We start from the raw sequence: 14,619 nt of genomic DNA, 5'->3' as shown, positions 1-14,619 counted from the left end.
TTCCAAGCGAAACCCTCGAGCAATAGCAGACAGAGCCTTGGCATGTTGATTTGGCCGCTCCTAATGTTGCTGCTATCTCTTTGATGGATTTGTTTTGTTTGTGAAGCCTGTATCACTTGCATGGACAGATCCTTTGAATGCATGATGTAGGTTTACAGCAAAAGATTCCAAATGAAAATACCACACTTAGAATCAACTCCAGACCTTTAAGGTTGGCCATACACTATACAATTTTCTGTCCAATTTCCTTTAGATTTACCTTCAACTTTGTAGTGCAAGAGACTGCCTAATTGGATACAATTGAAAGTGTTGTTAGGTTTGACCTCATATTATATGGTTTTTGGTAAATCTGAACCAAAAATCTCAAGAAAATTGTATAGTGTATGGCCAGCCTTACCTGCTTAATTGATGAAGAAATAACGAAGGAGTAGCCCACACCTGGCCATGAAACAGCTTTTGATTCAATTGTCCAATTACTTTTGGTCCCTTGAAAAAGGGGGGATGGCTATTCTTGAGAGCTGTGAATCCTAAACCCTTCCTCCAATTTTGATGTACATACCCTCAAATTAAACCTGTGAGTGTGCACTTTCATCTCATATCAATTATATAACTATAGCTTGAATATATTTTGGTAAATACCTGAAAAACGTTTCCAAATATATAGGGACCTAACTGTATTCATAAGAAAGTGAATAAGCTACTCCTTCACGCCAAATTCAGCTGTAGTGAGGACTCCTGAGCCCATCAGTAGTGCTGAAGGAATACGCCATAAAAGGACATGTTTTTCCTTCTGTGCTGCTACTGACCATTTTGGAGTATATTGTGACCCCAGACCCCTTCCTCTTATTAACATTCTCTTCTAACAAATCCTGAAAAAGACATCCCCTAGACCGGGTGTCGGCAACCCGCGGCTCCAGAGCCGCATGCGGCTCTTTTTCATCTTTCCTGCGGCTCCGGAGCACACTGCCCACCAGGTGACAGGCAATAGGGTTTCAGTGGTCGGCAAGCCGCGGATCGCAAGCCACATGCGGCTCTTCTGTGTGCCGGGCGCCCGCTCCCCTCCCTCCTCTCGGGCGGCCCCTCAAAAGTCAGGACTCTTTTAATCCGGCCCGCAGAGCGTGGAACATTGGCTGTAGGCGGGGCAGCCAGGATGTAGGCGGGGCAGCGTGACGAACTCCTCTCCTCTCACAGTCCGCCCTGAAGACCGGAGCACAGCGCGGGAACACAGCGAGAGGAACGTGCGGAGCAAAGGTAAGTGAATTGAGACAATATGGGGAATGAATTACTATAGGGGGGGGGTGAATTACTATAGGGGGGGGTGAATTACTATGGGGGATGAATTACTATATGGGGGATGAATTACTATGGGGGGGATGAATTACTATATGAGGGATGAATTACTATATGGGGGATGAATTACTATATGGGGGATGAATTACTATAGGGGGGATGAATTACTATGGGGGATGAATTACTATAGGGGGGATGAATTACTATATGGGGGATGAATTACTATAGGGGGGATGAATTACTATAGGGGGGATGAATTACTATATGGGGGATGAATTACTATGGGGGATGAATTACTATATGGGGGATGAATTACTATGGGGGATGAATTACTATATGGGGGATGAAGCTAACTGCACGATCCTGTATATAGCATTAAGGTAAGAAACAATATATGCAGTGTCAGATTTGTTTTAAATGTTGCAATGGTTTTGCGGCTCCCAGTCTTTTTTTTCCCTTCGGAAACGGGTCCAAGTGGCTCTTTATGTCTTAAAAGTTGCAGACCCCTGCCCTAGACTGAGACTTTATCGCCTGTGTGTTGGTGTTATTGGTGGCCTCTGTACTACTTAGAGAGAACTTGTCTGTATTCAGCGGCCCTTTGGGGCTGAACGCTACATTTGCAATAACTTGGCTATGATAACTGCATCCCAGGCTCACCACAATTCTTGCAGCTGTGAATAGTGGGTATAAACGATTCTGTCTACCTCTTTAGGGCAATCTTAACACGCTATTCATTTTGTAATGGTGGCTTCACTCAGGATTCACAGCAATTCTCTGTGGCTAAGCATAGTGGGAAGGAGAACTTCTGTCTGCCTCTTTATGTCATTCCTGACACATTCTTCATTCTATAGTGCTGGGGTTTATAGTCTGGAAGAGGATTGTCTATACCAGGGGTCTCCAAACTTTCTAAACAAAGGGCCAGTTTACTGTCCTTTAGACTTTAGGGTGGCCGAACTTTGGCTATTGGAAGTAGAAAAGGTGCTTATATCAGTGGAAATAGACAATGCCCCATCTTTGATGTCAGTGGGAGGAGTAATGCCCCAACGTTGGTGTCCATTGGAGGAATTGTGCTCTATCATTAGTATCATTGGGAGGTTATTGTGACACATCATTACTGTCGTTTCTACCATCATTGATATCATTGGGAGGAATTGTCCCCCATCACTGTTGTCATTGGGCCCGATCAGTCATGTAATTGGGACATATTGTGCCCCTTCATTGGTGTCAGTAGGGGGCATTATGTCCCATTGTTGGTATCAGTGGATGAAATGGTACCCCAAGGGCCAGATAAAAGCAAGCAAAGGGCCACAGTTTGGAGACCACTGGTCTATACCTTGGACTGGATTTTTGGTGCTTCTCTCATAGTATATGATGGTTTGAGCTCCTGTTGTTATGCGGCTTACTACAACATAATAAGAAAGATGCAACATGGAGCGCTAAAGGAAGACTGAATCACCAGTTGTCATAGCTTTATACTTTTGAACTCCATTATCTGCTGCATTCAGAGCTGTCAATGACTGATGCAGGAAATAGAGGAATGATGACATCCACCAGACAGTAGACCCCAGGAAAGACCAACAGAAAGCAGAGACTCTTATTAAACCTGTAGTTGGAGAGACCACAAAACAGACTTTTTTAAAAAATAAAAATACGCTTACCAGCTCAGGGATCCAGTGCTGTCACTCCCTGGTCTTCAGGTTTTCGGTGCTGCCATGTTGACTCTAGGAAGTCAGCTGCGACTCCCTGTGGCTTCATAGCTAGCTCCCCACTGCGCATGCATGATTACCATGCTGCACCTTCTGAATGGTCCCACAGCCTTGTACCACGAGGTTGTGGGTTGGGGGGGGTTGAACGTTCACTCACAGTGTGTGTGTGTGTGTATCTAAATACAGTATATTTATCATAAAAGCCCATTTGTCCTTAAAAACACAAAACTTAGGTAGACAAACTAGTCTGTGGTATGAGCATTGAGTTGTCAATGACCCCAGTCGTTAAAGAGTTCAAATTCCAAACCCAAAACTGTAAGGCCAAAAATTGCCCAGCACTAGTTATTAAAAAAAAATATATATTCTCACGCTGTCCCCTACAGACTTACCACTCCATGGTCCAGACATCATTCAAACTACTGCAAAGTCAGCTGATGGGGTGTTAACGCGCTGTGGAAAATGTAATCACTTGCCGACCTTAACAATTCAAGTGAAAGGTGAAGCATTTTAAAACAGGTAGTGAGGAGGGGACATATTGCCTCCACACTGCTTGTTAAACAATCTGACCAAGCAATCGTGCGGCACTTCTAACCCTTGCTTTGCAGCAGAGGTGGAAAATTAATTTTCATTAAGGGGCCATGTGAGAAGTTGGGACTGTTGTGGGGGAGCAAAGTTAGTTCTGCTCAATATTAACTTGGGACCTGGGAAGATCTGTAAGCACATAAACATATGACGCTAGGAATAATAGGGACGAAATAGGTTATGAAATAAATCTCTTTCTGGTGGTCAGGGGGTAGAAACAGGCAACTGAGCTGTAATTTTTACCCACCCAAAGTGTAAAATAACAGATGAATAACACTGTTCACATGCTAGGGTTATGATGCTTTGCTTCCTGGCTGTGACATTTATAACTTGGGGTGCAGGGTTTGACAAGCTTATTGAGTTCAGTGGGGTTACACCACAACCATTTACAATGCACGTAATTGCAGCACAGTAGTGCAGCATTATAGGGTTAACTCATGCAGTGAGGAGGCAATATAACACCTCTATACTGTGATTGAAAGGAGAGAGCCTGACATCAGTAAAGTGAGTATTTCTGCAGATCCTGACCTGGAGTGAAGAACAGGTGCATGGCCCCTGGGGTTTGCAGCGTGCAGGTGCTAACATGGGAAGAACTTGTCCAGGTATCAGAGTGGCTGATGAGCATCAGGATGTCTTTTCAAAATGAAGCATCCTCCTAGATAAGTGCTAGGTTAGGTAAATGTAATTATTGGCTCACTAAAATTAGTTTATTAGTGTGATTATGTTGGTCTGTTTTTTGTTTCACTGAGGGGCTAACTGCTCTGACCTAGCTGTCTGGAAAGGTTCTGGAAGACTTGGGCTGAGAGAGTCAGATCAACAGCTGCATATTTATGCAACCCTGGCCAATCCCTGAGCAATGTATGCCCAGATGGTGGCTGAGAGAGTGTATAAATACTCTGAACAGAGGTGTCTTGTCCTAGGAGGGGGAGATCATGACCTGGAGGGCTGCTGCTCTTCCTAGAAAGCCTGCCATGTGGCTGCTGTTAATCGAGGTCCCAGCCAGGGGGGCTTTTCTGCTAATAGCTGCTGGAAATGGGAGGGACTTTTCATCTAGGGATCACTGAAGAGGTGCCTGGAAGATATTGGAAGGAGGCATCCAATTATCCAAGGGCATTAGTGAGTACAGACTGGTGTAAGAGATCCTTGTGACTGTTTGAAATCCCTCTGGTGCTAGAGTCAGGGTTGCTCAAAGCGGACATTGTGTCTGGTGTCCTGGTACATCTCAGTCCACTGGACTCTGCTCGGAATAATAGGAGGAAGACTACTGTCCTCAAGTTGCTGCTAATGTTACTGGAATATCCCAACGTTATCTTAAACCTATCCAAGTTCAAATATTGTATTGAGGCATCAGGAAAGCATACCCCTAGTCTATTCATTGAGCCAAAGAAGTGACCATGTGCCTGGCTGTGAGTGCAACTACAGGAAAAATCCCAAGGGACCCTAAACTGCGGGCTCCTACGGGACTGAGTGCTACATGAGAGTGTCTAATCTGTGTCTTCCATGCATTCAGGAGGCCATCCTATCGCATACTGAAAGCCTTTTTTTTAGTGAGGTTAATGGGTCACAACTATGAGCCAAGCATTTGTCTCGCAGTTGTGGTACAGTCCTATTAAATAGAAAGGGTGAGTCTGACAGACAGTGGCACATGTTAACATGTAACCAAAAGCAGAACTTTTTTTTTTTCATTTTGGATAGAGTATGGGAGGGTTGTAACGCCTGTCAGTTTTTTGCCATCTGTGTCCTTTTGGGGAGATTTCCCTTCACTTCCTGTCCCACAGCCAAAAGAGAAAGTGAGAGGAAATCCCTCCAAAATGAGGCAATCCCAGTGTGTCACCAGAACAAATGTCCCCAATGGAACATTTCCCCTCTATTCCTGTTCTGATGTCAACCCAAAATGTGGGATTTTCTTTTACTTTCAATTAAAACCGTGTGACAAATAGAGAGAGTGAATCTCCCTAACGGGGACACAGACAGCAATAAAAACTTGACCGGGGTTCTAGTCCTTTTACATTCTATCCAAAACATTAAAAAAAAAAGTTTTGCCTTCAGTTATACTTTAACTGGACAATTGTGTTAAATCTGCCACGATATGTCTTCATCTCTCACAGCCCCTCTTGCTGTATGTTAGGTTTCAGTCGGCAATGGGGCGTTATGTGCTAAGGTCAGCAGTACTATGTTGTGTCTATGCTGTGTTTAAATTTTGTGATTTCTTAACACTTTATAGTAGAAGTCTGGAGTTGCTATCAAACACACATACTCACCTCTATGATGCAGCATCTGTTTCCTTGTTTGGCTATTCTTCTCCTGTGGATCACAAGAGTGCAGTTCGTTCTGCACACCTGTGACCCATTTAAAGCCAACAGAGGGCTAAAGCCTGCTGTCGGCTGACATCACAGAGCTGGTCCAGGCTGTGGAAAGATCCCGCGGGGAAGGGAGGAGGGAATGCAGAGCAGAGAGCTGTTGACTGACAGTTACCAGCTCTCTGCTCACAGAGCACTGAGAACTGAGGGATCAGTGGTCTTTGATCGCTCAGTTCTCAGTCTTAGAGCTGGTGGGGAACAGATGCAACCTTGGACCCATGCTGCATCAAAGTATGATTTGTAAAAAAGAAACAAAAACCCATACTTCTTTTTCACCTTTCATAGTATGTTACACCCATATTCAGGGTATAACGTTATGAAAGAACTAGCTCCTGCTCCCTGCCGATCCCCTGCTTTGACAGGACAGGTAGCAGAGAATCCTCTCTCCCCCCGCTAGATGTCAAATTAAAAAAAAAATGTGGCTGTGTCATTCTTTTGTGAATGAGAAACTACAAGTCCTGACGCCATAGTGGTTCTCACTGAAATACCATGGTGCTGTGGAGTGCCGTGATAGCTCATTGAATCTCCCTGTCAGTATATCTGCTTATTCTTACATCCCGTGTGGCAAGCAGATATACTTACAGGTCTTCAGGAGACCAGCATGGCACCAGTGATCACTGATCGCTGGTGCAATGCTTTACAGGCTCCTGCAGCAAAAAAACCAAGAAATTTAAAGGTTTTTTTACCTGCAAAAAAAAAGTGCATTTATTATTTTTTACCAAAAGGTGAACTTATCTTTTAAGCTCGAGAACTGAGCAATCACATGACCGCTGATCACTCAGTTCTTGTCAGAGTAGAGAGCAGTAACCACTCCGCCCCTCCAAACCTCACTGGAGCACCATGCTGGAGATGGGGTGGACCAGCTAGCTTTGGCTCTCAGCCGCACACTAAGGTGGGAGGAGCGCCCTGAGGGAGGAGCTGAGAGGGAAGAGCGCCCCAAGGGAGGAGTCGAAAGGAGGTAAGAGCGCCCCGAGGGAGGAGCCGAGAGGAGGAAAGAGTGCCCCGAGGGAGAAGCCGAGAGGAGGGAAGAACGCCCCGAGGGAGGAGCCGAGAGGAACGCCCCAAGGGAGGAGCCGAGAGGAGGGAAGAGTGCCCCGAGGGAGCAGCCGAGAGGAGGGAAGAGCGCCCCGAGAGAGGAGCCGAGAGGGGGGAAGAGCGCCTCGAGGGAGGAGCCGAGAGGAGGTAAGAGCGCCCCGTGGGAGGAGCCGAGAGGAGGTAAGAGCGCCCCGAGGGAGGAGCCGAGAGGAGGTAGGAGCGCCTCGAGGGAGGAGCCGAGAGGAGGTAGGAGCGCCCCGAGGGAGGAGCCGAGAGGAGGGAAGAGCGCCCCGAGGGAGGAGCCGAGAGGAGGTAGGAGCGCCCCGAGGGAGGAGCCGAGAGGAGAGAAGAGCGCCCCAATGGAGGAGCCTTGGCTCAGTCGCACACTAAGCACTGGAGTCAGGCATCTGGGTGGATCCTGACAATATAGTTGGGATCTTTCCAGACTCTGGAGCAGCTCTGTAATGTCAACCAACAGAGAGGCATTTATCTAGCTACCAGCTGACTCTGGGTCACAGGGGTGCAGTTCTATGACCCACAATAGAAGTGTGCACAGTAAATACTTCGGCCATGCTTTCCTTATAACTAGAGGTGAGCCCACTTTCACAGTACACAGACACTTTGGATGGAGACAGGAAGAGGGAGCTGGAGGGAACACAGGCACACGCCTGCCACCTGCTGCCAGCCCTCCTCTCACCCTTCACCCACTTTGCACAGATTAGCCGGTGTCACGTGCTTCTCCGGCGCCGGCCGATGACGTAGCCGGCTGTGTGGCTGCTGTGAGGAGAGCGGAGAACCGGGCTGACATTGACATGAGCGGGGTACATAGGCTGTGTGTCCGCCTCGGGCGAGTAGCCCGGGTATGGGGGGCTCCGGTACAGGTCCGTCCGGCCACACATGGAAGACTCTTCCACACCGATTTTCGGTGCCTGGCTTACGCCAAGGATCTCTGCCTGGGCCAGATCAATAAGGTAATTGTCCTGCACTACAAGTCCCAGCCTGGCCTGAGAGCTCAGAGGGGGGCGGGGCACAGCCAGTCTGTATGGTCACCGGCCTGCACTGCCCTCTATTCACATTCAGCTGCCTCCACACATAGGAGCATTTACCTCAGCGCTCAGGTACCTGTTCTTGTGCAGCTCCTATGAGAAGACAAGAGTGTGTGGTCTAATCCGAACCCTCCCACCATTGCAGAGCTTTCATGTGCCTTTCACAAAAGTACAGCTGCTGCATTGTTCTGCCTGCAAACAGCTGGAAACACAACGGACTACAGGAGTAATGCCCCATTCACACCTCAGCGATTTGTAGCTCCAAAACTCGGGGGGGATCAACATTACTCTATGGAGATGGTTAACATCTGCACTCCAAGTTGCCTGAAGCTCAAAAAAGTTCTGGAGCTCAAATTGGGTAGATTTGCACGTTTTTGGTGCATTTTTAATCTCATAGAAGAATAGAAACGCAATTGGCATGTTTTTGTGCGATTTTTTTTTTTTATTTTTTTTTATTTTATTTTTTTATTTATTTTTTTGCTCAAATTAAAATGTCTTTAAAAAAATAGTAATTATATATGAATAAATAAATGTAAAATAAATAACCCCTAACCTTAAGAAAAAGGGTGGTTGTTTTTTAGCTTTTGAGGGTTAAGGTTATGGGTTAACTATTATTAATTTATTACAAGTATTTGATTATTTTTATGTGTGTAGTTAATGTTTATTATTATTAGTAACAATGTATTTTTTTTATTTATTCGGGTTTAGGTGTTGTATTATATAATGTTTGGGGGTTTTGTGTAATATTTAGGCCTAAAATTATTTTTTAATTGTGTGCAAAAAATGGCTCTGGCAACAAAAGGGATAAAGCCCGACACTCCCCTTTCCTGACAAGCACCCAATCGGTGCTCATTACACTGCAAGGTCTCTCCCCTCCCTGCTAGTTCCCAGGTGCAGTGCTGGAGACAGGGAGGGGAGGAGGAGAAAAAAAGTGCAATCTTAAAAATATTAAATGTTTAAGTTGCCATAAAAGCCCCTTTTTGTTTTTAAAAGCCCCAGGCACTCCTAAAAGCAACTCAGATTTAACTAGTTGCCGACCGCAGATAGCCGAATGATGGCTGCACTGCGGCTGGCCAGTTCTGGGAGGCCGTCGTATGATGTCCTCCCAGAACACGCTCTCCTGCGCACCCCCAGCGATCTCCGTGATCGCTGCGTCCTACAGACACAGCTGATCATGTGATGTGGTAAAAGGCCAATCACAGCGGCCTTTTACCACGTGATCAGCCGTGTCCAATGACTTGCTGATCACCGGGAAATGCAGTTGCCGGTTCTCGGCTGCACTTTCCTCACGCTGTCAGAGCGTGAGAAAAGTACTGCCTAGAACTGGCAGTTGTCCGTGCCCTGATGATCTGTGCTCAGCAGTGCCACCCACCTGTGCCCATCAGTGCAGCCCAGCAGTGCGGCCAGCCAGTGCCCAGCAGTTGTGCCAGTCAGTGCCACCTATCAATACCCATCATCAGTGCTGCTTGTCAGTTCCACCTATCAGTGCTGCCCATCAGTTCCGCCTATCAGTGCCCATCAGTGCAGCCTCATCAACTCACATCAGTGAAGGAGAAAAATTACCTGTTTGCAAAATTTTATAATAGAAACAAAGAAACTTTTTCTTTTTTCCCCCACATTTTTGCTCTTTTTTTTGTTTATAGCACAAAGAGTAAAACCCCCAGCAGTAAGTAAATACTACCAAAAGAAAGCTCTATTTGTGAGAAAAAAAGTATACAAATTTCATATGGGTACAATATTACATGACCACGCAATTGTCATTCAAAGTGTGACAGCGCTGAAAGCTGAAAATTGGCCTGGTAAGGAAGCGGGTATAAGTGGCCTGTAGGCAAGTGGTTAAATACGGTTTTGGTCAAAATTTATTTATTTTTTATCAGGACAAGAAGATTGTCATGAGAGACAAGTAGATTGGGGCACCGATTTAGTCCCTGGACAAGTAGTTTTTTCAAAAATTTCCGCACACCTGGGAGTTCTTACATACTTCCACATACTTCTTCTTAGTCTATCCTAAACTTAAAAAAAAAATTTTTTTTGCCTATATTTGCACTTTAAATAATGTTGCTAGATAGTTGAAAGGCATTACTTTTAAAGCAAAACTAACAAAATTGTTCCAGTTCCAGAGGTATCTTAGTGGCAGTAGGTAGAGGAGATGAGTGCCGAGGGTTTGAAAAGCGGAAATATGTGCAGGAGAGCAGCGCAGGGGGTATGATGGGGAAATATGTGCAGGAGAGGAGTGCAGAGAGTATGACAGGTGGAAATATGTGCAGGAGAGCAGCGCAGAGAGTATGACAGATGGAAATATGTGCAGGAGAGGAGCGCAGAGAGTATGACAGATGGAAATATGTGCAGGAGAGGAGCGCAGAGAGTATGACAGGTGGAAATATGTGCAGGAGAGGAGTGCAGAGAGTATGATGGGGAAATATGTGCAGGAGAGGTGTGCAGAGAGTATGACAGGTGGAAATATGTGCAGGAGAAGAGTGCAGAGAGTATGACAGGTGGAAATACGTGCAGGAGAGGAGTGCAGAGAGTGTGACAGGTGGAAATACGTGCAGGAGAGGTGTGCAGAGAGTATGACAGGTGGAAATATGTGCAGGAGAGGAGTGCAGAGGGTATGATGGGGAAATATGTGCAGGAGAGGAGCGCAGAGGGTATGATGGGGAAATATGTGCAGGAGAGGAGCGGAGAGGGTATGATGGGGAAATATGTGCAGGAGAGGAGTGCAGAGAGTATGACAGGTGGAAATATGTGCAGGAGAGGAGTGCAGAGAGTATGACAGGTGGAAATATGTGCAGGAGAGCAGCGCAGAGGGTATGATGGGGAAATATGTGCAGGAGAGGTGTGCAGAGGGTATGACAGATGGAAATATGTGCAGAAGAGGAGTGCAGGGAGTATGACAGATGGAAATATGTGCAGGAGAGGAGCGCAGAGAGTATGACAGATGGAAATATGTGCAGGAGAGGAGCGCAGAGAGTATGACAGGTGGAAATATGTGCAGGAGAGGAGTGCAGAGAGTATGATGGGGAAATATGTGCAGGAGAGGAGTGCAGAGAGTATGATGGGGAAATATGTGCAGGAGAGGTGTGCAGAGAGTATGACAGGTGGAAATACGTGCAGGAGAGGAGTGCAGAGAGTGTTACAGGTGGAAATATGTGCAGGAGAGGTGTGCAGAGAGTATGACAGGTGGAAATATGTGCAGGAGAGGAGTGCAGAGGGTATGATGGGGAAATATGTGCAGGAGAGGAGCGCAGAGGGTATGATGGGGAAATATGTGCAGGAGAGGAGCGCAGAGAGTATGATGGGGAAATATGTGCAGGAGAGGAGCGCAGAGGGTATGATGGGGAAATATGTGCAGGAGAGGAGTGCAGAGAGTATGACAGGTGGAAATATGTGCAGGAGAGGTGTGCAGAGAGTATGACAGGTGGAAATATGTGCAGGAGAGGAGTGCAGAGAGTGTGACAGGTGGAAATACGTGCAGGAGAGGAGTGCAGAGAGTGTGACAGGTGGAAATATGTGCAGGAGAGCAACGCAGAGGGTATGATGGGGAAATATGTGCAGGAGAGGAGTGCAGAGGGTATGATGGGGAAATATGTGCAGGAGAGGAGCGCAGAGGGTATGATGGGGAAATATGTGCAGGAGAGGAGCGCAGAGGGTATGATGGGGAAATATGTGCAGGAGAGGAGCGCAGAGACTATGACAGGTGGAAATATGTGCAGGAGAGGAGTGTAGAGGGTATGACAGGTGGAAATATGTGCAGGAGAGGTGTGTAGAGGGTATGACAGGTGGAAATATGTGCAGGAGAGGAGCGCAGAGGGTATGATGGGGAAATATGTGCAGGAGAGGTGTGCAGGGGGTATGACAGAGCAGTATGCGCAGGAGAGGAGTGTGTGACTACAGACTGAGGAGTCTCTGAAGGAAAAATTGGAGGTGGAATACAGGGGTAAGACAAGTCTGTGTGGTATAGGTTGGATCTCTTTGTGTAAAACACCAGGAAGAGGATGACTTGAATGATGGCAAAGTGAAATATAATCTTACATAATACAGGACTCCTGGAAAATATAAAACCCCTATAATCAATTTGTGTTTCTTTAAAAAAAAGTTTAAAGTATATGTAACCCCTAATGGTGAACTCTTCTTACTTGCTACTTTTGGGTCTGTTAAATACACTATGTTTCCAAAAGTATTGGTCGACCTGCCTTTACACGCACATGAACTTTAATGCCATCCCAGTCTTAGTCTGTAGGGTTCAATACTGAGGTGGCCCACCCTTTGCAGCTATAACGGCTTCAACTCTTCTGGGAAGGCTGTCCACAAGGTTTAGGAGTGTGTCTATGGGAATGTTTGACCATTCTTCCAGAAGTGCATTTATGAGGTCAGGCACTGATGTTGAACAAGAAGGCCTGGCTCACAGTCTCAACACTAATTAATCTCAAAGGTGTTCTATCGGGTTGTGCAGGCCAGTCAAGTTCCTCCACCCTAAATTCGCTCATCCAGTGGCGGTGTTCTTTACACCACTGCGTCTGATGCTTTTCATTGCACTTGGTGATATAAGGCTCAGGTGCAGCTGCTCGACCATGGAAACCCATTCTATGAAACTCTCTATGCACTGTTGTTGTGCTAATCTGGAGGCCACATGAAGTTTGGAGGTCTTTAGCTATTGACTGCAGACAGTTGGTGACATGCGCTGACCCCGCTCTGTCATTTTTCGTGGCCTACCACTTCGTGGCTGAGTTGCTGTTGTTTCCAGTTGCTTCCGCTTTGTTATAGTACCACTAAGGCCTCATGTACACTCCAAAGACATGCTGGTAGGTTAATTGGATCCTGTTTAAATTGGTCCTAGTATGTGTATGTATGAATGTGAGTTAGGAACCTTACATTGTACGCCACCTGAAGGGTTAGGGACTGATGTGAATGTACAATATATATGTAAAGTGCTGCCTAAATTGATGGCGCTATATAAGTACCTTTTTAAATAAAAAAATAAATTGTACACTTGAACTCACCTAGTCGTTAAACTCTCCTGGCAACATAAAAATGCTAAACGTGGCAAAAATGCATGTAAACAAAGTATCGTGTTTACCCATGTTTAGTGTTTGGATGTTTATTCATTTGATTGGCTAGAGTAATTTCCATTGATATGGATAAACGCGGCTAGGGTTTACTGCATTTGCACACATTTTTTCTGGATTTAGCGTTCTTTGGCCAAAATGTTCCTTTACTGAACGCGATTATTCAGTGCATTCAGAAGAGGAACATTTAACTTCCCTAAACTCTAATGCTCCTAAACTGGTAAAAGCCTTTGTGTACATGGAAACATAGGCTTTTATTGAGTTGAGTTCAGGGGCTTTGGCAAAAAACGCCTAACATGAGTTTAGGAGCAGCAGTGTACATGAGGCCTAACAGTTAACCGTGGAATATTTAGTAGCAAGGAAATGTCACGGATGGACTTATTGCACAGGTGACAACCTATCACAGTACCACACTTGAATTCACTGAGCTCCTGAGAGTGACCCATTCTTTCACAAATGTTTGTAGAATCAGTCTGCATGCCTAGCTGCTTGATTTTATACACCTGTGGCCATGGAAGTGATTGGAACACCTGAATCCAATGATTTGGAGGGCTGGCCCAATACTTTCGGCAATATAGTGTATGTCATTGAAAGTGTACCACACAGTAAGGTGTTTAGCCTAGTCCAGCAACAGCTTGCCATAGACTTTGACAGGCTGTAGGCAGCAGGGCTCGGGAGGGATGAGCTGCAGCTAGACCCTGTGTGCAAGAGGCCCCAGTATATTTTTGATAAATAGCGAGTGCAGCATTTGATCTTCAATGTAAATGAAAACCGTTGCATATAGATGAATGGTTACATGGAGCATGATATGAAAAGAAAGAATGGTGGCAGGAAATTACTGCATAAAGCAGGGACGTTTTTTCCTTTAATAATTCGTGGCATATAAAATGCACTAAAATCACACATAAAACTTTGTAACAAGGCACATGGAATGCAAAAATGTGTTAAAAAAAACATATTTAGTTAATATATTGCAATTTACCAATACCTAAATGCGGGTGGCTGCATAATTTCTGTTTAGGCTTTTTTCCCCCTTATTTTCACCTGGTGATCTAGCCAGGAAAGCTGGCCGTACACTCAGTTTTTGTTTTTTCATCCCCAGGATGATCTGTGGATTGCCAGAAAGATGTTGTATTCAATTTATGTCTATTTTTACTTTAAACTGGTAGAGAAACTAGACACAGCTACCTTCATGTGAACTACTATGAAGAGATGCTGAGCTATCATGGCAGAATGGCAAATAAAAGGAGTTACTGAATAATCTTTGTGTTGCTTGATTTGTAAACAAAACACATGAATAAATACCTAAAAATAAAATACCAAAGTACACAGGGTTTTGCTCAAGCTTTTGTTTTACATTAAGGTCTAGTAATGTATGTTTTAGTGAAAATTTACTCTGATTTGCTGAGGCCAAGAGGCAAGCAAATTATGTCCCAATCTCATTCATGGAATACAATCCTCCCTGTGAATGGCTGAGCAGCAGTCAGCCCAACTCAATTTTGTCCTGAGAATCTACTGGGATCTAGAACACAGC

The 14,619-nt window shown here is 45.4% G+C and overlaps 1 protein-coding gene across 1 annotated transcript in view; it reads left to right on the top strand.

The window, feature by feature from the left end:
- The first annotated feature begins 7,709 nt into the window (after nucleotides 1-7,709).
- Nucleotides 7,710-14,619, top strand: part of ACAD9 (acyl-CoA dehydrogenase family member 9) — a 129,962-nt gene continuing 123,052 nt past the window's right edge. Inside the window, exon 1 of the mRNA XM_089678730.1 lies at nucleotides 7,710-7,944. Coding sequence (XP_089534856.1) covers nucleotides 7,786-7,944 — 159 coding nt within the window. The 5' untranslated portion in view covers nucleotides 7,710-7,785. The remainder of the gene's footprint in view (nucleotides 7,945-14,619) is intronic.

This window comes from Staurois parvus, unplaced genomic scaffold (genome assembly GCF_062004578.1).
Source record: "Staurois parvus isolate SC_StPar_1 unplaced genomic scaffold, SC_StPar_1.0 ptg000209l, whole genome shotgun sequence".
Taxonomy (NCBI): domain Eukaryota; kingdom Metazoa; phylum Chordata; class Amphibia; order Anura; family Ranidae; genus Staurois; species Staurois parvus.
This window is presented reverse-complemented; position numbering and strand designations above follow the sequence as displayed.